This window comes from Anabrus simplex, chromosome 5, assembly GCF_040414725.1.
Source record: "Anabrus simplex isolate iqAnaSimp1 chromosome 5, ASM4041472v1, whole genome shotgun sequence".
NCBI lineage: Eukaryota > Metazoa > Arthropoda > Insecta > Orthoptera > Tettigoniidae > Anabrus > Anabrus simplex.
The window spans coordinates 29577976-29599833 of record NC_090269.1 but is presented as its reverse complement, the minus strand read 5'-3'; the positions used below and the strand labels follow the sequence as shown (position 1 = coordinate 29599833).

General features: G+C 38.3%; 1 protein-coding gene across 1 annotated transcript in view; it reads left to right on the top strand.

The window, feature by feature from the left end:
• casp (Fas associated factor casp) overlaps nt 1–21858 on the top strand; it is a 267208-nt gene that overhangs the window by 126634 nt on the left and 118716 nt on the right. Inside the window, exon 9 of the mRNA XM_067146824.2 lies at nt 8081–8217. Within this exon, the coding sequence (XP_067002925.1) occupies nt 8081–8217 (137 nt within the window). The remainder of the gene's footprint in view (nt 1–8080; nt 8218–21858) is intronic.

The window sequence follows — 21858 nt, the reverse complement described above, 5'->3', positions numbered from 1 at the left end:
AGGTAGCCGATCTACTTTACGTTTGGAAGCCATGCTTTGCGCCATAAATGGCTGCGCGGGAACTTTGCACAAGGCGCCAAAACAAATGCATTTCACGAAGCTGTGTCAGCTCTAAAAAACAATACACAGTGTGATCTCGTGGAAAACATATCAACTAATGCTATAGATTCCATGGACACGCCGAATGCCTTCACCGTCAAGATACATACGCGATAAATTTTACGATCGACTAATGCCGTCATACCCACTGTAGAAGCCCAGCGCGAAAACGTCTAAAGACGTCATACCCACTTAAGGGGTTAATTAATGCTTTTCGTACATTCCTTTTCAGTAGGCATTCCATACATGTTTTCTCTTAACTGTATCATAAGCTTTTTCCAAATCCAAAAATATAAATATGAGAATTCCTAGTTCCTTTCCAGATGTTTTTCCATTATCATTCACACTGTAAATATCAAGTCTATTCTTGATCTATTTGGTCTAAAGCCATATTTTTCTTCCTCTCACCGTGTTTCTATTCTATCCTTCAGTCCTTTGTCGACGACTTTCTCCATTATTTTTAGCCCATGTGATAATATATCTATAATTTTCACATTTCTTCCGATTTCTTTTTTTGAACAGTGGTACAATGCTTCCTTGTTGCAAATCTTCAGGTATCCTTTCATCCTTCCATATAGCATTGAGGGCTCGGTATAGCCATTGTAGTCCAATGCTTCCTGCTGCCTTAATCATATCAGCATTGAATTCGTCTTTTCCACTTGCTTTAATGTTATCAGGTTCTTTTCTTATTCTCCATCAATTATTTCCATTTTCTTATCTCCTTCTTCCTCCGAGCAGTCATCCTCCTCATAAAGTTTTTCAAAATACTTTGCCATCACCTTCTGAGGACCCTTTTTGTCATGTACTATGGATCCATCTTCCCTCTAATGACTTGAGTTTTTTTTATTTATTCTTTTTGATTTTATTACTCTGTATAATAGTTTCTGTTTCCCTCAATTATCTTGCTCAATTTTGTTGGTAAACCCTCCCCAATATTTCTCCTTTTCTTCCTTGATACTCCTTTTTAGTTGCAGTTTCAATCTTTTGTATTCCACATGTAACGTTTCTATCTTATTCTCACCCCTCTGATATGTTTTTTGCTTTTCCTTATCCATTTCTTTCTTCACCTTGTTCCTTTCTTTTATTTCTCTTTTTGTCTGTCCACCACCGTGTCTCCTTTCCCTTAACCTTTGCTTTTGTTTTCCCACATACTTCAATTGCTGCTTCCACAAATGTCGGTCTTAAATTTTCCTACTCTTCTTCTCCATTTTGTATTTCTGTGTTAGGCAACTTCCTTTTTATACAGTCTTGGAATGCCATTCTTTTATCCTCCTCCAATTCCCAAATCCTGACCTTTGGTTACTTCTTCAATACAACATTAGGAATTTTTACTTGTTTTAATTCCACCTTCCATACTTTCACTCACTCATAAGTTACCTATTTTTTCTAATTCTGAGACAACTTGAACGTGGATGTTCAATTTCATTCTGAAAACTGGAGTAATATCACTCCAGTGGCTTCTGTGGCAAACTTTTCAGTTTTCTTCTTCAAACAGTCACCTCACCTAACTTAACATCATATTATGAAAACATATTTCAAGCACCAGTAATGATAATGTTTTCGCTATAAAATACTCGAGAGAAGCCTCTTCGAAATTTAGCCAGAGGCAAGAAAATACAGTGTAACCTCATAGTGTGCGTTCCTCATTAAGACGATTCCTCGCTCATCACGTTGTAAATTCTAAGTCCGGAGTCATGCCGTATTAAATCTATTTAAAATACCTCATTTATCACGTCATAAAATTTCATTATTTCCACTCAGTACGATCACATTTTCCCCAGCCCTGAAATTGTTCGGCATCATCCCTTGTGAAAGGAACGTGGTTTCCCACACAGATTGCTCTCTGGTTTTTACCGAGCTCGATAGCCGCAGTCGTTTAAGTGCGGCCAGTATCCAGTATTCGGGAGATAGTGGGTTCGAATCCCACTGTCGGCAGCCCTGAAGATGGTGTTCCGTGGTTTCCCATTTTCACACCAGGCAAATGCTTGGGCTGTACCTTAACTAAGGCCACGACTGCTGCCTTCCCAATTCCTAGGCATTTCCTATCCCATTGTCACCATAAGACCTATCTGTGTCGGTGTAACGTAAAGCCCCTAGCAAAAAAAACTATACCTCCTTCACTTACACCAATAGAAATATTTACAAAATCGCAAATATTCTTAAGAAATATAATGTCAACATTGCTTTTAAAACAATGAATAACAATGCTTAACTTTTCTATAACCAGTACAAAGTCAATAACATCGGTAAAAAATACCACAAAACAGGTGTATACATGTTAAATTGTAACCAATGTCCAGCGAGTTACATTGGTCAAACTGGAAGCAGCTGTTTAATTAGATATAAAGAACACGTCAACACATCTCCATGAGTCATTGTAGACATGCTTTTGGGCTTATGGAGTGTCAAGAAAATACCGTGAAATTCTTTACGTTTCGCAGAGATCTTTGCTCTGTGTCATCAGAAGAAAATAGTGACTGTCCACGAGAAAGGCTTCTTAAACAATGAGCTTTGAATTTAGACGTTATAATAGAAGTGGAAAGGGTATGTTCATTCGTCGCCAGATGGCTCCCCGGACGCAGCACAGCGCTAGCGTTCGAAGCGGAAGCTGACTGAGCCATCAGAATCTGTCAGAGGGTCACATAACGTAACATGTGTACGTAACATATGACTTTGACAGGTGTATGACATTGACAAGCCTGGAATGAAACATTTGGTGATGAGGAACGTATGAATTTGGAAAACACCGAGACGTAATAACAATAGTGAAGGGACAGGGAAGGAAACTATCTACGTAAATCCTTAATGGCTGGTAACCAGGTATTACTTAATTGATAGCCAGTGTGTCTGTTGAAATTGTTAGGATTCCTACATATTTCCACAGCTTCCCGTATAATCCTGGACCTGTAATGTCTAGTGTGGGTAAGAACTCGAGCATCTTAGAACATGACATCATGACCCAACGATAGAATATGCTCAGCTATTGCTGATTTGTCTGGCTAGTTGAGACGAATATTACGTTCATGTTCCTTGATACAGGTACCTGTCGAATAGCATGTTTGTTACTTCTGACTGAGCGCTGGTTTAATTTTTGAAACCATCACTCTCATCATTACCTGCCGAGGAACAAGAGGCAACAATTTATTCATCTGTCATTATGCCATAGTCTGAATTACAGTCATTTTCAACCAGTCATTTACGTCGTTCACATCTACGTCCAAGCATCCGCAACATTGTTGGTGACGTTAATACGCATTATTTGAGTATGAGACAGTCAACGTGAGGCATCTAAGCGAAGTGGAAGTGTCCCGAGCTGTTGCCCTACGTCAAGGAGGGAGAACAATGCGGTATGTGGCTCATGACCTCAGAATGTCTCCATCTGTTGTGCACAGGCTCTGGCATTGTTATGCGTGCAAATGTGTCAAGTAACTCAGAAGATTCATGGTTTCCCATTCTCCATACCAATATAAATACCTTTGATAGACCGCGGCCGAATTCCGATTCCTGTCTTTAACTACCCTTGGCAGAAAAAAACATTCAAGAAGAATCGACCCCGTAAAAGAAATACTGACAACTAAAAATAAATGTTTATAATTTTCAATCCATATTAACTGGAGATCTGTTTGCCAGTTTTGTATGGATGCTATGAACAGAATTTTTTAACCTCCTACATTTAATTAACTCCTTATGCAAATTACTTATAGATGTAATTTGCTTTCTGCTGTCTCTAATTTCAGTTTAAGAACATTGTTAGATTTTCTTTCGTCATCTAATTCTTTTTTCAATCTTCCAGTTTCTTCCATCAGGGCCATAGTATTATCACAGACCTGAGTAGGTGGAGTGGCTGGAGGAAGTGGTGAACTTGCAGTAGTTGTGTTATGTTCTGAATCTTATAACAATTTGTTAGCCATCTTCTTATTGCCCCTCCTTTCCTTCCTTCTTAATCTGTCATGTGTCCCTTGTTCTATGCTACGCAAAAACCCAAATTTCTAGAGAGAACAGAGTCTTTGTTAAGCACACATTTGGGAGGAGCCCTAACAATTTGCTCTTATCCCGTTCAAAATCGCTATCAGAAAAATGATCGGAACACACCCGGCAGGAATCTGTGTTCCACTTTCCGTCACGCCTACATCTTTGGATTCACTTCTTCCTTAGTTCCTCATTTTTTGGGAAACTGAAGTATTTGATATGACTTATGGAGGGATCCTTCCTGGTTTTCACCCAGTTATTACACACAGCAGCCGTGCACCTCATACCAGGCGTGTTTATATGCAACCCGAGACAAATCGATTCAAGTCAAACATAAAATAACACTGTCATAAGAAAGCAGCTATTCATCACAAGGACTAGTCATAGAAAGCACTGTGAAACTATAAATTGAAAACTGCAACTCACTTGCACATATTAACTCTTACAGTGCCAAGATGCCGATGCATCGGTGCTTATATTCTGTACGAAAAATACCAGGATGCCGATTTGATCGGCACCCTCGTATAAATGGTGTAGATATGCAGTAAGATGCTAGATTGCACCACAAATTAAGTAAAAAGAAGGTAGAATGTTTGTAATTCCTTCTTATGTCAGATGACACTGACATAGCTTCATTTTTGCTAGTTTACTCATTCATTGTGAGTGTATGATCTGTGACTACTTAGCGTCTGTGATGCAATATGGAAGCCTCTTTGTTAGTTTATGTCTGCGTGTTGTGATTTGTTTTCAATAATTTTACATTCTAATGGACACATTTAAGTTATTTATCGTAATATATTAAGTTTATTATTATTTCTACTGTAGTTATAGTTACTTAGCAATTTATTTAGGTCGTAGTAAAATTCTAAATAGTACATTTATCACAACATGGCATGTTGTCATGTAGGCCTATTTCGGGAGAAGAAATTGAGGAACTTTTGGGATGTTTTGAAGAATTAAGTGACTGTAATTTTAGTGAAAGTGATGATTATGATGTTTCTGGGTCTTCAGATAGCACACCAGAGAATGATGGAGCCGTGCCGTTGGCTAATGTGCTTACAACATTTCGTGCAATGTGAAAGAGTTATAGTGACAGTTCTAATGAAAATGACAGTGACAGTGGTGAAGAAAATGACAGTGACAGTGAATTAGATGATTCTTGGACTGAATGCTTATTCCCTGAAAGTATTGTTGTCCATCCCCACCATTTTTATGAAATCCCAGGGCCAAAATATGTAGGCCTACCTCAGCCTGATGCTCCACCCAGAGAATATATTTAAATCTGTTCTTTACACTTTCATTCCTGACACTATTAGTTGATTTTGTATATTGTTCTTATCTTCTGAACTGTTCTGTAGTAACAAATACTATTACTAGACACAGTTCTCTTAAATGATTACTATTACTCTCCCAAAATTCATAAAATATCCAATCGTTGACAGGTTACACTGTTGATGTCTTTCTCTCCACATGTTCAATGTTTTTGGAAATTAGTTTGTATGTATGTTCAGTCCTCAGCCCTAAGGCTGGTCAGATCCTCAACAGCTCCGCCATCAGCTGTCACAGATGGCCTAGGCATCACTGAAGAGGCGTACTAGGGAAATGAGGAGTGAGGTAGTTTCCCATTGCTTTCCTCACCGAACCAGGAGTTGCGATTACATATCAGTCTGCCAAGCCCACTGAAATGAATGTATGTATGTAGTTTATAAATTGGAAAGTAGAGCTACATTAACAATATAAATTGGTATATATGATCCCAGATAAGAGATAAGATTAAATATCTTCACTTAGTCACTTTGGATGTAGTGTAAAATGTGCTAATTAATTTCAAATGATGTTTTTCCTTTTTTTAAATAAAAATAATATTTTTGTGCACAATATTCCACGAAATTTTGTTGTTTGAAATGCAAGTCACATGTTTATATTCCTTGGAGTGTATCAAGCTCACATACCAAATTTTACCTCCATATCTTTCAAACTGAGATGTTAATTAATTTTTTATACAGTGATGCAAAATCCACTGAAACATGCTTGGCATTCTATGCATATGATGACCTATTATGGGTCAGCATCCAAAGGGTTAAAGAAACTCGCATGCTATTCACATACAGTATTACTGCACAGACTTTTAGCGAGACTGGGGTCAAGGTTACTAACCTTGGTGGTGGGCAACTGGCTGACGTCATAACCGAATGTAGCCGAAGCTCTCCGAACGCAGAAATCCCTGTTCTGGGCAACCTGTTATATACTAACCTTACTAATCTTACGATTTTGTCAGCATTACTCTTTGTTCTTTCCAAACCCAGAATTCACATTTTCATTCTTCCTGTTTTTGATAATTTCATGTTGTTATTTCTTTCCATGGCGTAAATCATTCCTCATTTCCTGCATGTATGCTTCCCACCTTTTCTTCAGAAGTTTTTCTCTTACAGGCTCTGTTTGTTTCTGTATATCTTATTTTGTTCCTTTCAGTCCTCTGCGTTTTCTATTCTTTCGAAGCCCTCTTCGTTTTGTTCATTCACTCTGTCACCAAATCACAGACATCGGAGACTTGCATGGTGTAGAGACAGAGTCAACTGGGACATTGAGTGGCATTCTGTGGTGTTCGGCGATGAGTCTCTCTTCTGTTTGTGGCGATCAGATGGAAGTGAACATGTTCGTAGACCTGGTGATAGGTCACAGGAAGCAGCAATTATCGAGGCGCACATCCCTCCAACTCCTGTAATCTTGGTGTGGGAAGCGATTGGATATGACAACAGGACGGATTTAGTACTCGTTGAAGGGAAACTAAATGCTCGCCAGTATGTAGCAAGAATGGTATAACCTGTTGTCATACCCTTCATGATGAGGGTACCAAATGGCATAATACAGAAGGATGGTGCAAGAGTCCACACTGCAGTTCACACCAGAAACCCCTTGATGAATGTATGGATTCTTGACTGTCCTGCCCGGTTCCCTGATTTGTCACCCATAGAGCATGTCTGGAATGTGACGGCAAGACGTACACGGTTATACCCTTGACCAGCCAGCAAACGTCATGAACTGACACAACATGTGTTTCAGGCATGGGGAGAAATTCCTCGAGATGACATTCGGAGGCTGTTTGCTTCCATGTCACACCAAATACAAGAGTGTATTCGTGCCCATGGGGGTCATACTACATACTGATGATGATGATGAGGGGCAGTTCCAAATGGACTGATAGTTTAATCATTTAATACCTGTTATATATTGAACTTCTCCACAAAGCTTGATGAATATCGGAGTGGTACTTCATGGTGTAACATTTTCCATTTCCGATAGTGTATTTTTAAGTTGCTGCAGTTTTCTTTTGTATAAAATAGAAAATGATCTAATATCATTTCAGTTGAGTTTAAGTTACATCTCCATTCTTTAGTTTTGGTTAATACTATTTACAACATGAAAACTAAATCGTTGATGAATGTTAAAAAAATATATGAACCAATATGATAATGACAAAATTATCAGAGAGCAACATTTTTGAAAGGTTAGGGTGATCAAAGTTCATTTTCCTTGAAACTGACACAACATGTGTTTCAGGCATGGGGAGAAATTCCTTGAAATGACATTCGGAGGCTGTTTGCTTACATGTCACACCAAATACAAGAGTGTATTCGTGCCCATGGGGGTCATGGACAGTTTGTAGTGTTCAGTTTACCTAGAAGCATGAAAGAAAAATTGAAATAATTTAGTGTGTTATTGATTTCTTGTATTTGTTTCTCACCAAATTACCTCAGATATGATCCTTATCCCTATTCTTTCTTTCTTTCTTTCTTTCTTTCTTTCTTTCCTTTTTTTTTGTGTGGATTTTTTAGGTCATTTTAGAATTTAACAAATGATATTTATTTACAAATTGTGTGATTTTTACTTCCCTTCCAACTTGCATTCTAATAATGAGGAAAGCAATTATTTTGTAAGTTTAGTCCAGAACTTACTACATAGTGAATTTGTATCAGTGAATGTTATTCTTTCTTTTCTTTTTCTGTTGTAGGTTCTTAGTGTCGGTAAACAAAGTTTTGGGAAGTGTTGCAGCTATGACAATCAGAAATATAGAAGTTGAAAGACTTCCTGCCTTACTTATTATTATGAGGATGAGATCGACTACAGAAATTTATACTGTGGTGCATGGTACGTTTATTATCTATTGTAATATTATTTTGTACTTTTCATATGGTTTATGAATGACATTCACATTATTGCTTAAAGGTTGACGTACAGTGGACTACCGGTAATTCGCGTGCAGATAATTCAAGGGTCTCGAAGAATGTCTTTTTAAATTATTTTTTCCTAGCAACTAATCGTCACGTCATAAAATAATATCTTTGCATAATTTTAAGGAATTTTATTGTGATACAATACATGGTGACAAGTTCTTCTTCAGTGTTACAGTAGACCTACTTGCATACTTCAACAAGAAGGCTGCAAACTTCGAAACATTAGAGCATTTTGTCGAGAGTGTTATAGCACAAGTTTCCTGGTCTTCGAAGCTGAGATAGTATGAGAGTAATCCACTTTCACTCAGAGTCTACCTACCTTACGCCCCACGGTTACTGACCTGTTCTAAACTTAGTTGCGTGGGGTGTTTTAGTGCTTCACAAACAGCAACTGATGGAATTATTTAAACTTCACATTTTACCAATCAATCATTCAATCAATCAATCTATACTGATCTGCATTTAGGGTATTCGCTCAGGTGGAAGATTCCCTATCTGTTGTTTTCCTAGCTTTTTCTTAAATAATTTCAAATAAATTGGAAATTTATTGAACATCTCCCTTGGTAGGTTATTCCAGTCCCTAACTCCCCTTCCTATAAATGAATATTTGCCCCAATTTGTCCTCTTAAATTCCAAATTTATCTTCATATTGTGATCTTTCCTACTTTTAAAGATTCCATTCAAACTTATTCGTCTACTAATGTCATTCCACGCCATCTCTCTGCTGACAGATCGGAACATACCAATTACACGTTATAATTCTCATGTTAGGTCCGTATTGAAATGTACGTAAATACGAAGTATGTTACAAGTGTTATTTTTTAATTAAATAACACTCTTCTGAGTATTGAATAGGTGGATATTAAAAAAATAACACTTTGTATTGAATAGGTGGATATTAAAAAAAATAACACTTGTAACATACTTTGTATTTACATACCGCCTAGTCGAGCAGCTTGTCTTCTTTCTCTCAGTTCTTCCCAACTCAAACTTTGCAAACACCATAGAACTAGTTGAGAAACTAAATAACTTAAAAAACCAACCACACCATTCTCTATACTCTTTCGATATTGTCAATATGTACCCCAGCATTAATATCAAAAAATTATTTCCTATTATTGAGAATAATTTAAACACATATAGTCGCTTAAGCAAAATTGAAATTAATGATTTTATGACCATGTTAAAATTAGTAGGTAATAACAACTTCATCTTCGACAATATAATTTATCAATAGGATGGTTTGGCTATGGGTTCTCCATCCTCAGGAATCCTAGTGGAAATATACCTAGATTTTTTAGAACACAATTTCATTGATAACAATGACGACTTTAAACACATTATTTTGGGCCAGATATGTAGATGACACATTTGTGATCCTAGATGATTGAGTTATTAATGCAGTATCTACTTTTAATGGCCTCAATAAAATTGATCCTAACATTAAACTCACTCTTGAAACAGAATCAAACAAATCAATTAATTTTCTAGATATAACAATAAGCAGATTACCTTCCTCATTATCATATATGATTTATAAAAAACCCACACATACAGCTAATACCATAAAACAAGACTTTTCACCACAGACACACAAACACGCCTCGTACAACAGTATGGTCAACTGTGCCTTCAAAATTCTGCTATTGAAGGATAACTTAAATAAAGAACTAAATATCATGGTTATAATAGACATTTTATTGCACAAATTATTAACAAATTAAACACCATCCTAACACAACGCTCTTAAAAGATAATCCTAAACCAGCTGCTTACCCCACATTCGCATTCAATATAAATGCCTACAGTATTGCTAATATCTTCAAAAAACACAATACAGTAGAGTCTCGATTATCCGACCTAAACGGGACCTGGAGTACGTCGGATCACCGAAAATGTCGGATAATACAGAATAACTTTGAAAATGAACGGATACAAACAGGAAGGCTACAGTCTAGTACTAAAACAATGACATGTTTTCCGGTACTCTGTGTATTGCATTATCAATTCAATTGTACAGTGCATGCAGTACTGAACGAAAACATTCCAGATGTCTTACGAAAAGGAAATTTTCTCCACAGATATTAAGCTGCCTAATGCCGTACCGTTTTTTCCACCGATCAAGCCACCCAGCACTGGCAGGAAAATTAGGGTCCCCTTCATTAAACTCCTTCTGGAAATACACAGCATTTTCCTGCAGAACGGGGCTAGATATTGGCAGGCCCTTTTCCCGGTGTTGAGATAACCAAAGAAATAGTGCTTCACTTACTTTTACTTACTCAAATTTTTCATTTTTTCTCTGCTCTGGTAGAGCACCACTTTTCAATTTCTTCCCTCTGTTTTTTCCAGTCTCCCACTGTAACACATCGAACACTATAATCTGAAGCCACATTTTGAAGAATTTCCCCTTTGTCCAGTCTCTTTAATGCACTCAACTTGTCTTCCATAGAAACAATCACTTTCTTCCATTTACTCGCTATACTCACAGAGGATATGAAAACTAGAACATCCGCACCCAACCAATACTACAATGAACAATGACTAAAGACTCACTGCACCTGTTCTTGAGAAGAAAAAAAACTGTCCTACCGCCAGCGGTCAGGCCAGTGATTGTCCCATGGTCGCACCCTCCACAGCGGGTGTGCCTGAATTTAGTCTCCACCAAAAGTTCAAATTAAGTCTACCAGTGTCGGATAACACGGAATGTCGGATAAGCGAAGGTCGGATGAGCGAGACTCTACTGTACCATGATTTCTTTTCGAACTAAGAAACCTTGAATTATTACATAACTCCAACTCCTTAAATAAAACAAGTGTCTTTTCTAAGTCAGGCATATACCGTTTTACATAGGTCAAACTGGTCGTAACTTCAAAATTAGATACTTTGAACACGTTAATGCAATAAAATACAACAGATTTGGCAGTAGGGCAACATATACATGACACTAACCATATTTTCACTACAATAGACCAGGATATTAAAATTCTCAGCACTCTAAATAAGGGCCCCCTCGTAGACATCACTGAAAACTGTTTTATACACCTCGACCAGTTTTTCAATCCAAATCTTAACCTGAGCGATATTTCTGAGAAGCCCAATGCCCTTTTCGATTTTCTCATCTCCATTTTAAATAACCTCAAGTCAACAAGCAAGCGATCAATCTTTCACAGTTTCCACAATACCCTTCCATGCTACTTGCCCCTTCTGCATCACCCCCATGATCCCCCTTAGATACCCCCCATTTTTTCCTTTCCTTTTCACCCTCTAATTAGTGCTCATTTTTCCTCACCCTTTTCTCCATTTATCATCTCCCATTCATTTATCAATCACCACGGCAAGCTGTTTCAAGTTGAGCCTCATATTGTAATTTCGTTGAAAATTTCTTCCTATTTTAAAAATATATTTTATTTGGTTTTATTCTTTTTAACGATTTTAACGATTTCAAAATTTATATATCCGCTTTGAATTTTCGAAATTAAGTCCTACACTGCTTTCCTAAGACTTCAATTACGTCACCTTTTACTCTTCGGCCGGAGAAACAAATGCCTACAAGACCTGCCTAGCAACAACTATACATAACTGCATATCACAAGTTCAATTTCAACGAGTTATCCTTCAAGTCCTTTAACTCGTTACCGATCTCAAATACAACACCTTCATATGTCTTCGTATGTGAATGCGGCATAACAGGATTGACTTTTAACCCCGTTTATCAACATACCATTGCCTGCTGTCCATTTCACAACATTATCGAGGTCACGTTGCAGTTGCTCAGAATCTTGTAAATTATTTATTACTCTATACAGAATAACATCAACCGCAAAAAACCTTACCTATGATTCCACTTGTTTACTCATATCATTTATATATACAAGAAAACATGAAGGTCCAGTAATACTCCATTGAGGAATTCCCCTCTTAATTATTACAGAGTCAGATAAAGCTTCGCCTACTCTAATTCTCTGAGATCTATTTTCTAGAAATATAGCAACCCATTCAGTCACTCTTTTGTCTAGTCCAATTGCTCTCATTTTTGCCAGTAGTCTCCCATATCTACCCTATCAAATGCTTTAGACAGGTCAATCGCGATACAGTCCATTTGACCTCCCAAATTCAAGATAACTGCTATATCTTGCTGGAATCCTACCGAACTGCCTTCTATCGAACCAGTTATTAATTTCGCAAACATATCTAATATAATCAGAAAGAATGCCTTACCAGAGCTTACATGCAATGCATGTCAAACTTACTGGCCTGTAATTTTCAGCTTTATGTGTATCACCCTTTCCTTTATACACAGGAGCAACTATAGCAACTCTCCATTCATTTGGTATAGCTCCTTCAACCAAACAACAATCAAATAAATACTTCAGATATGGTACTATATCCCATCCCATTGTCTTTAGTATATCCCCAGAAATCTTATCAATTCTAGCCGCTTTTCTAGTTTTCAACTTTTGTATCTTATTGTAAATGTCATTGTTATCATATGTACATTTTAATACTTCTTTAGCCTTAGTCTCCTCCTCTATTGGACATTATCCTTGTAACCAACAATCTTTACATACTGCTTACTGAATACTTCTTCCTTTTGAAGATCCTCACATACACACTCCCCTTGTTCATTAATTATTCCTTTAAATGTCCTTCTTGGAACCTGTTTCTGCCTTAAAATACCTATACATACCCTTCCATTTTTCATTAATATTTGATATGACTGCCAATTATGCTGGCCATCATGTTATCCTTAGCTGCCTTCTTTGTTAGATTCAATTTCCTAGTAAGTTCCTTCAATTTCTCCTTACTTCCACAACCATTTCTAACTCTATTTCTTTCCAATCTGCACCTCTTTCTTAGTCTGTTTATTTCTCTATTATAATAAGGTGGGTCTTTACCATTCCTTACCACCTTTAAAGGTACAAACCTGTTTACACATTCCTCAACAATTGCTTTAAACCCATCCCGGAGTCTGTTTACGTTTTTATTTACCGTTTTTTAGAAACTGCCTCATACCTGCTTTATCAGCCATATGGTACTGCCTAATAGTCCTACTTTTAAGACCTTCCTTTCTATCACATTTATTTTTAACTACGACAAAAACAGCTTCATGATTACTAATGCCATCTATTACTTCGTTTTCTCTATAGAGCTTATCTGGTTTTACCAGCACCACATCCAGGATACTTTTGCCTTCTAGTTGTTTCCATCACTTTCGGAATCGGCTGTCCTTCCCATATCAGCTTATTTGCCATTTGTTGGTCATGCTTCCTGTCGTTCACATTTCCTTCTCAATTGACATTTGGTAAATTCAGATCTCCCACTACAATCACATTACTTTCAATATCGTTTCCCACATAGCTGATTATCTTGTCAAATAATTCTGAATCCGTGTCAGTGCTACCCTTTCCCGGTCTGTACACTACAAAGATATCAAGTTGCCTATTATCGTTAGAAATGAGCCTTACACGTAGAATTTCATGTTTCTCATTAACTTTTTCGTAGCTTACAAATTCTTCTTTCACCAGAATGAATACTCCCCCTCCCACCATTCCTATCCTATTTTTACGATACTCTCTCCAGTTCCGTGAGAAAATTTCTGCATCCATTATATCATTTCTTAGCCATGATTCTACTCCTATTACAATATCTGGTAAATATATATCTATTAAATTACTTAATTCTATTCCTGTCTTTACAATTCTTCTACAGTTTAACGCTTACATTTTTATATCATCCCTACTTGACTTCCAGATCTGTGCCCTTATCACTGCTCCCTGGACAACCCCGTTTCCCTGATAGTACCTCCCTATTACCCTTCCAAACAAATTTCCTAACTTATACGTACCACTCCGGTTTAAGTGAAGGCCATCTGAGCGCAGATCCCTATCTCCTACCCACCCATTAGGATCTAGAAATTTCACTCCCAGTTTCCCACATACCCACTCCATAGTCTCATTTAAATCCCCAATCACCCTCCAGTCAGTATTCCACTTGCGAAAATCACAACCTGCAGGTCATGTCGACCCACTTTCGCCATCTACCCAGAAACCAAATGACTTGGCGTTCTCCCGTCCAAGCTCTCGGAGAGTTCCAAATTGATCATGTTGCGATCTCCAGGAGAAACAGCCCTGAGATTATGAATGTCAAGGTAAAGAAAGGCATCAATGTGGCGTCAGATCATTATATGTCTCTTATCAAATTCAAACCAATCAAAAGAGATCCAACAAGGAAGTCTACAGCAAAATAGAGAAAATTACCGACACAATCAGAAAAAGACGGGCACGATTTTACGGTCATCTGAAAAGAATGGATAGGAGAAAGTTAACTAAAGAAATCTTTCACTTTTTTGATTCAAACCCCAAAACCACAATTCCCTGGTTTAGAAATACCAAAGAAGACCTGCAAATGCTACATATCTCAGCTGAAGACGCCTTTAATAGAGATCTCTTCCGCAAGAAAATAATGACGAACGGGCTAAACCGAGACGAGCAACCGAAGAGAAGACATGGTGCCCCTTGGACAGAGGAGCGTAAGCAGGCCCACTCACAAAGAATGAGGGAAATTTTGGTTCTAAAGAAGGCCAAGTTCAGTGTCAAATGCAACAAGTCTTAACGTGGTCCTTGATGGCCCCAGCGAATTAAGTATATATATATATATATATATAAATAGCACTAAATGGAAAAAAAAAAAAAAAAAACACACACACTCTCTCTCTCTCTTTAAACAATTTGAGTCGGTTTTAACTACTCTATCACTACAATAATGCAAGAGCTCTCTCAGCAGCCAATCGTTCACAAGTGCATCCAACAATGCAATGTTTATAGCCGGTACCTGTGCATACTTATTTGTGATCAGCTGATGATGACCAAAAATAATGGTTGAAACCGGTACCAGTTATAATTAAGTAGGCATGTAAAACTTACATTCTTTATTTTAATAGTATTGAAAGGTTAATACGTGCTGAGCAAGCAAAACTTTTTTTGCATTGCTCTTGGCATGGAAGGAAATTTTAAATCGTCTTCCAGCTGCAGTTTAAAAAAAAATGTTAATTTCAATTGATCATGAAAAACAAAAGCTTGACCTAACATAAATTTACAATGCAGATGAGACAAGATTGTATTGGAATGTTTATCGTCACAAACACTAGTGATGCAAGCCCCAGGCCATAAAACATCCAAGGAAAGAACAACCATTATGGCATGTGCTAATGCAAGTGGTGATCATAAATTAAAATTATTATTATTATTATTATAAATTAAAATTGTTTTAAATGAAAAATGTCCCTTTGCAGTACTACTATCGAAAGGCAGCTTGGATGGACACACAGATGTTCAAGAACTGGTTTTACAATCATTTTGTGAAATAAGTTGGGGGCCTACTTAATTAAGCACTCTCTGCCAATCAAACCAGTGCTCTTAATTGACAACGTGCCTTCCCATCCACATGAAAGTGAACTTAAAAGGGCAATATTTTTGTCAAATTCCTCCCCCATTAATGTAACTTCTGTTTTGCAACCTATGGACCAAGGCATTATTGCTACTTTAAAAAGGATCAACAGATCAGTTCTGCTACAGCAATTGGTTGAGGAAATCACTGATATTCCAATATTTTGGAAGGAATTTTGTTGGATGTTCTTCACACAGTCAACAAGTCATGTGAGAAAATTACCGCTACTATGCTCACATGATCGTGGAAATCAATTCTGGGGACAACGGGCAAGCTGGACTCGCTACATTACTTCAAATGCTGGATGAATGTCAAGATACAGAAGAAAGTGACATAATCAAGTTCTTAGACGTCGATGAAGACAACAATGGTTTCAGACACGAAGTGAAGGAGGATATCCTGCAGAATGTGACTGTTGGTGAGGAAGACTAGGATCCAGATAATAAGAAATAAATTGACAAATTTTCAATACAATATATTGAAAGTTTCCTTCAGTCAAGCTAGAGTTTCCACAGACACACTTATCTCTTAAATGGAAAACTAAGATGAATAATTTTCACTCTCAGATATTGTTTTCTTGAGAAATGTACGATCCAAAATGAGGAAAAATTAATGATCATCTAAGACACAAAAAATGGCAGATTTTTTTGACAGTTATTTTTGGCATAATCCACATGCATTTTGTAAAGTTCATGTATTTTTTTTGTTGTGTATTCATTTTTGTCTATTGTTTCTTGCAGTATAACTTAAAAGGTTATTATTTTTTGTTTGTTCATATATTTCAACTAGCTGACGTACCCGTGCTTCGCTACGGAATTCTACATTGTATCCAGAATTCTATGTTAAGTAGTGTACACCTTGTGAGCAAGATTGTATTATATCGCACAGCAACGTTATCCTAGAAACGCGATGGGGAAGTCACCAAACGTATTTTCTCGTATGAAGACTGGGTTAGGGAATTTTCATTGTGATGGTAGGTCTGCTTGCCTACTCTGTCACAATCAGGTTGGGGAGTTTTCATTATAATGGCAGACACTCGCTCTCCACCTGCTTTCTTACATTCTCAGAAAGACTGCCTTAGTGGTTTTCCCAAGTGAAATGAACACAGATCATTACAATGACGGCAGTAGGAATGGCACGATTAAAAGCAATATGAAATACTCGATCAAATGAAAAACAACACATTTTCTCACTTTTAACGAACAGTACTACGCTGCCGATCTAACAGTCCAAAGTTCCAGAGCTAGAATGGCCAAGCCGCACAGCCTTGATCCGTGAACACTCTTGGTCTTTTTTCGTTCGGGGGGGGGGGGTCGAATAGCGGGGTGTCCCAGGAGGACAAATCTATGCCCTTTTACTAATCTCTTTCCTAGGAGTACCCGATGAGTCGGAAAATCTCATTTCACTACACTGGTCGCGGAAAAATCTATCTGACTTGGAGGCAAATTTTTCCTCCAAGCCAGAGGAGAAAACCCCTCTTCACTGCTAATTTCGAACAAAATGAATGTAGAATTTAATAAAAGTGAAGAGGAAGGCGCTTTTCTTAAGTAACGTCTCTTTTCAGGGTTGAATTTTGAATTATTAATGAATTGTAGCGCTGTAATTTGGAATAGGCTTAGATTGTAATTCTAGACCAGGTCATACTACTATTACCAAGTGAGCCTCTGCCAAATCTGGACACTGCTCATTCAAAACAGCGCGTCAGAGTAGGGAGTGAATAGCTGGAATACTGATGAACCAGTGTGTTGCGTACCAGCAGTATCAGACAATGTATGAACCAGAGGAATGGCATGCTAAAGAAAACAGTTTTTTTTTTTAACTCCCCAGCTCTTTCCCGCCAATATTGAGTCAGGCTGTTGTACTCGATACGCAACAGTAATCGCATCTATCAGAGTTGAGGGCACGATAATAGGCAAAGAACATCACAACAAACAATGGTCAATGTAATGTTATTGTTGATCAATGTTATGCGCTTTCCATATTATAGGCCTTCGCATTTAGTTTTCTTCCGCCTCTGAAATACTACTCTTATCACAGTCGGTACGGTAAAACTGAATAAAACATAAATGATCGGAAATTGTATTCTCTATAACTGTTGTTATGTAGTACTTTTCTATAGGAGCAATAACGAAGGTATTTAAAAATTCAATTTTAGGCGCCTACCCCTAAGCTACCATTTCACCCAGGTTCAGTAAAATTGTTTATAGCTTGGACTACAGTTCTTTCTTCGCTGACTCTATATACCGATTTTCATTAAATTCTGTTCACCCATTTTCTCGTGGCTCGGCGTTGATGTGGACTTTAGTAACAAAAATCGAAATTCATGAATATTACTGTTATCATAGCCGGTACGGTAAAATTGTATAAGATATAAATGATCGGAAATTTAATTCTATGTAACTTGAGTTATGTAGTATTTATCGACAGGACCACTTAAAATATAAATATTTGAGAATTGAATTTTAGGCTTTCCCCTAAACTACCATTTTACTCAGCGTGAATAAAATTATTTATAGCCTAGATTGTAGTGGCTCACCCCCCCGACTTTACATACCGATTTTCATTAAATTCTCTTCAGCCGTTTTCAAGTGATGCGTGTACATACGTACATACAGACAGACAGACAGACAGACAGAAATTACGGAAAAGAAAAAAGTGCGTTTCCTTGTTACTGTGGACATGAACGATACAGAAATACCATTTTTTTTCAAATTCTGAGCAATGTACAGACAAAACTCTTATTTTATATATATAGATATTTTAACCAATAACTTCATTTTTATTATAAAAGCTTAAAAGAAAAACTGTGGATAATTTGTGGTTAATATGGATACAGATTCCCTTAGGGAACCTGAATTATTTGTCCTGAATGAGTAAATTTATACACTGACTGACAGAGCAAATGCAACACCAAGAAGGAGTGGTCAGAACTTTATGCCAATTGCAGGGTAGACTGACGTCACTGAGGTATGCTCATGATGTGAAATGCGCCGCTGTGCTGCGCACGTAGCGAACAATAAATGGGACACGGCTTTGGCGAATGGCCCACTTCGTACCGTGATTTCTCAACCGACAGTCATTGTAGAACGTGTTGTCGTGTGCCACAGGACACGTGTATAGCTAAGAATGCCAGGCCGCCGTCAACGGAGGCATTTCCAGCAGACAGGCGACTTTACGAGGGGTATGGTTATCGGGCTGAGAAGGGCAGGTTGGTCGCTTCGTCAAATCGCAGCCGATACCCATAGGGATGTGTCCACGGTGCAGCGCCTGTGGCGAAGATGGTTGGCGCAGGGACATGTGGCACGTGCGAGGGGTCCAGGCGCAGCCCGAGTGACGTCAGCACGCGAGGATCGGCGCATCCGCCGCCAAGCGGTGGCAGCCCCGCACGCCACGTCAACCGCCATTCTTCAGCATGTGCAAGACACCCTGGCTGTTCCAATATCGATCAGAACAATTTCTCGTCGATTGGTTGAAGGAGGCCTGCACTCCTGGCGTCCGCTCAGAAGACTACCATTGACTCCACAGCATAGACGTGCACGCCTGGCATGGTGCCGGGCTAGAGCAACTTGGATGAGGGAATGGCGGAACGTCGTGTTCTCCGATGAGTCACGCTTCTGTTCTGTCAGTGATAGTCACCGCAGACGAGTGTGGCGTCGGCGTGGAGAAAGGTCAAATCCGGCAGTAACTGTGGAGCGCCCTACCGCTTGACAACGCGGCATCATGGTTTGGGGCGCTATTGCGTATGATTCCACGTCACCTCTAGTGCGTATTCAAGGCACGTTAAATGCCCACCGCTACGTGCAGCATGTGCTGCGGCCGGTGGCACTCCCGTACCTTCAGGGGCTGCCCAATGCTCTGTTTCAGCAGGATAATGCCCGCCCACACACTGCTCGCATCTCCCTACAGGCTCTACGAGGTGTACAGATGCTTCCGTGGCCAGCGTACTCTCCGGATCTCTCACCAATCGAACACGTGTGGGATCTCATTGGACGCCGTTTGCAAACTCTGCCCCAGCCTCGTACGGACGACCAACTGTGGCAAATGGTTGACAGAGAATGGAGAACCATCCCTCAGGACACCATCCGCACTCTTATTGACTCTGTACCTCGACGTGTTTCTGCGTGCATCGCCGCTCGCGGTGGTCCTACATCCTACTGAGTCGATGCCGTGCGCATTGTGTAACCTGCATATCGGTTTGAAATAAACATCAATTATTCGTCCGTGCCGTCTCTGTTTTTTCCCCAACTTTCATCCCTTTCGAACCACTCCTTCTTGGTGTTGCATTTGCTCTGTCAGTCAGTGTATTTATAGCCAAGCATCTCGGTAGGTGTGCTATTTACCAACTGACGACCCCAAATTAGCACACTGGGGCGAAATGCTGGCAAGTGGAATGAGTTCACCTGAAAATTTGTAATGGCCAATATTAGACCCATTATATTGGTACAGTAGAGGTTCACTATCTTAGGTTATGATATAGCGAAAATTCTTAACGGCAATCAGTTTGTTCAAAACTTGCGTTTTCACGGATAATATCCACACTACGGCTTACTCGTTTTTATTTTTCGAATACCGATACTATGTGAAGGTTTGTGTTTAATTTCATATCACTCCAGAGGCCTCTGTGGCAAACATTTCAGTTCTCTTCTTCAAACAGCATCACCTAACCTAACCGTATAAGTATCATGAAAACATATTTTAAGCGCTCGTAGAGAAATGATAATCTCCTCACTACAAATTTACATGGGAATAGCCTTTCTGAAATGTACTAGACGCGAGGAAATATAAACTATCCTCTGAAATCAATGATGTACTCTGCCATATCTCGAGGTGTATCACATCCTTGCTTATAACATTAATGAAACAATCGTTTACTTCAGCCTTTATTTCTAACGAGTTAACAACTGCTATTGGCCATGTCATTTATGCATTCATTACGAAAACGTGTTATCCTCTTTCATTTTGAATTTTCTTTTAGTGAACATCAGTCGACGGGTATTATCAATCGACTCCGACATCGCATGCGAATGTTGACGAGAAAGTTTGCAAGTGCGCATAGCGAGAAAACAATATTGAAGGTTGCATTTCATGGCAAACGCTTTAGTTTTCTTATTCAGTGTCAGCTACTCTAACTTACCATGTATGTACCTTGAAAACATATATCAGCTGCTAGTAGGAAAGTGATAAGCTTCTCGCTATAAATTTACATAAGAGTAGCCTTACTGAAATTTGACCAGACGGGAAGAAATATAACCTAATCTCCGAAATAAGTAATGCGCTCTGCTATATCTTGAGGTGTATCGCATTTTTACTTACTTTCAGTGCAGAGTATTAAAATTAAGCGATCTCAACCTTTATTTCTAACGAGTTAACAACAGCTATTTACTGCTTTATTTATGTATTTGTTATAAAAACATGTTCTCCTCTTTTATTTTTGATTTTCTTTACGGAACAGCAGTTGACAGGTATTACTAATCGACTCCAACATCGCCTTCGAATTTCGACGAGAGAGCTCGCAAGTGCACATGTCGAGAAAACAATACTGTTCCGAAGATGATTGATCGCATTTTGTGGCAAACGTTTCAGTTTTCTTATTCAAACAGTATCACCTAACCTAAGTTAACCGTGCTATTTATGTATCATAAAAACATTTTTCAAGCGCCAGTAGAGAAATTATAACATTCTCGCAATAAATTTCCAAATATAACCAGACGCAAGAGAAATATAAACTTTTTTTACAATTTGTTTTACTTTGTACCGACACAGATAGGTCTTATGGCTTTAAAGTTAAAAACTTAATTCTGTTCTGTATTGAACTAAGATCACAACGTTAAAATCTGGGTAAAAGTTCAACCTTTTTAATACAATGCATGTTGTACAGGAATGTTATTTACAAACTATTTCATTTAAGGTACCGGTTTCAACACTTGTATATGGTGTCATCATCAGCCTAAAGTTACAACCAAGCAAAAGAACATACTGGAATTGTCTTTACAATGTATGCAAATGACACAGCACATGTTATAAAATCACATACTGGGTTAAAATAATATGAAATATGTAGCACTTGTTCTTCTTACAATGCATTATAGCGTAATAGTCTTGTATGGTT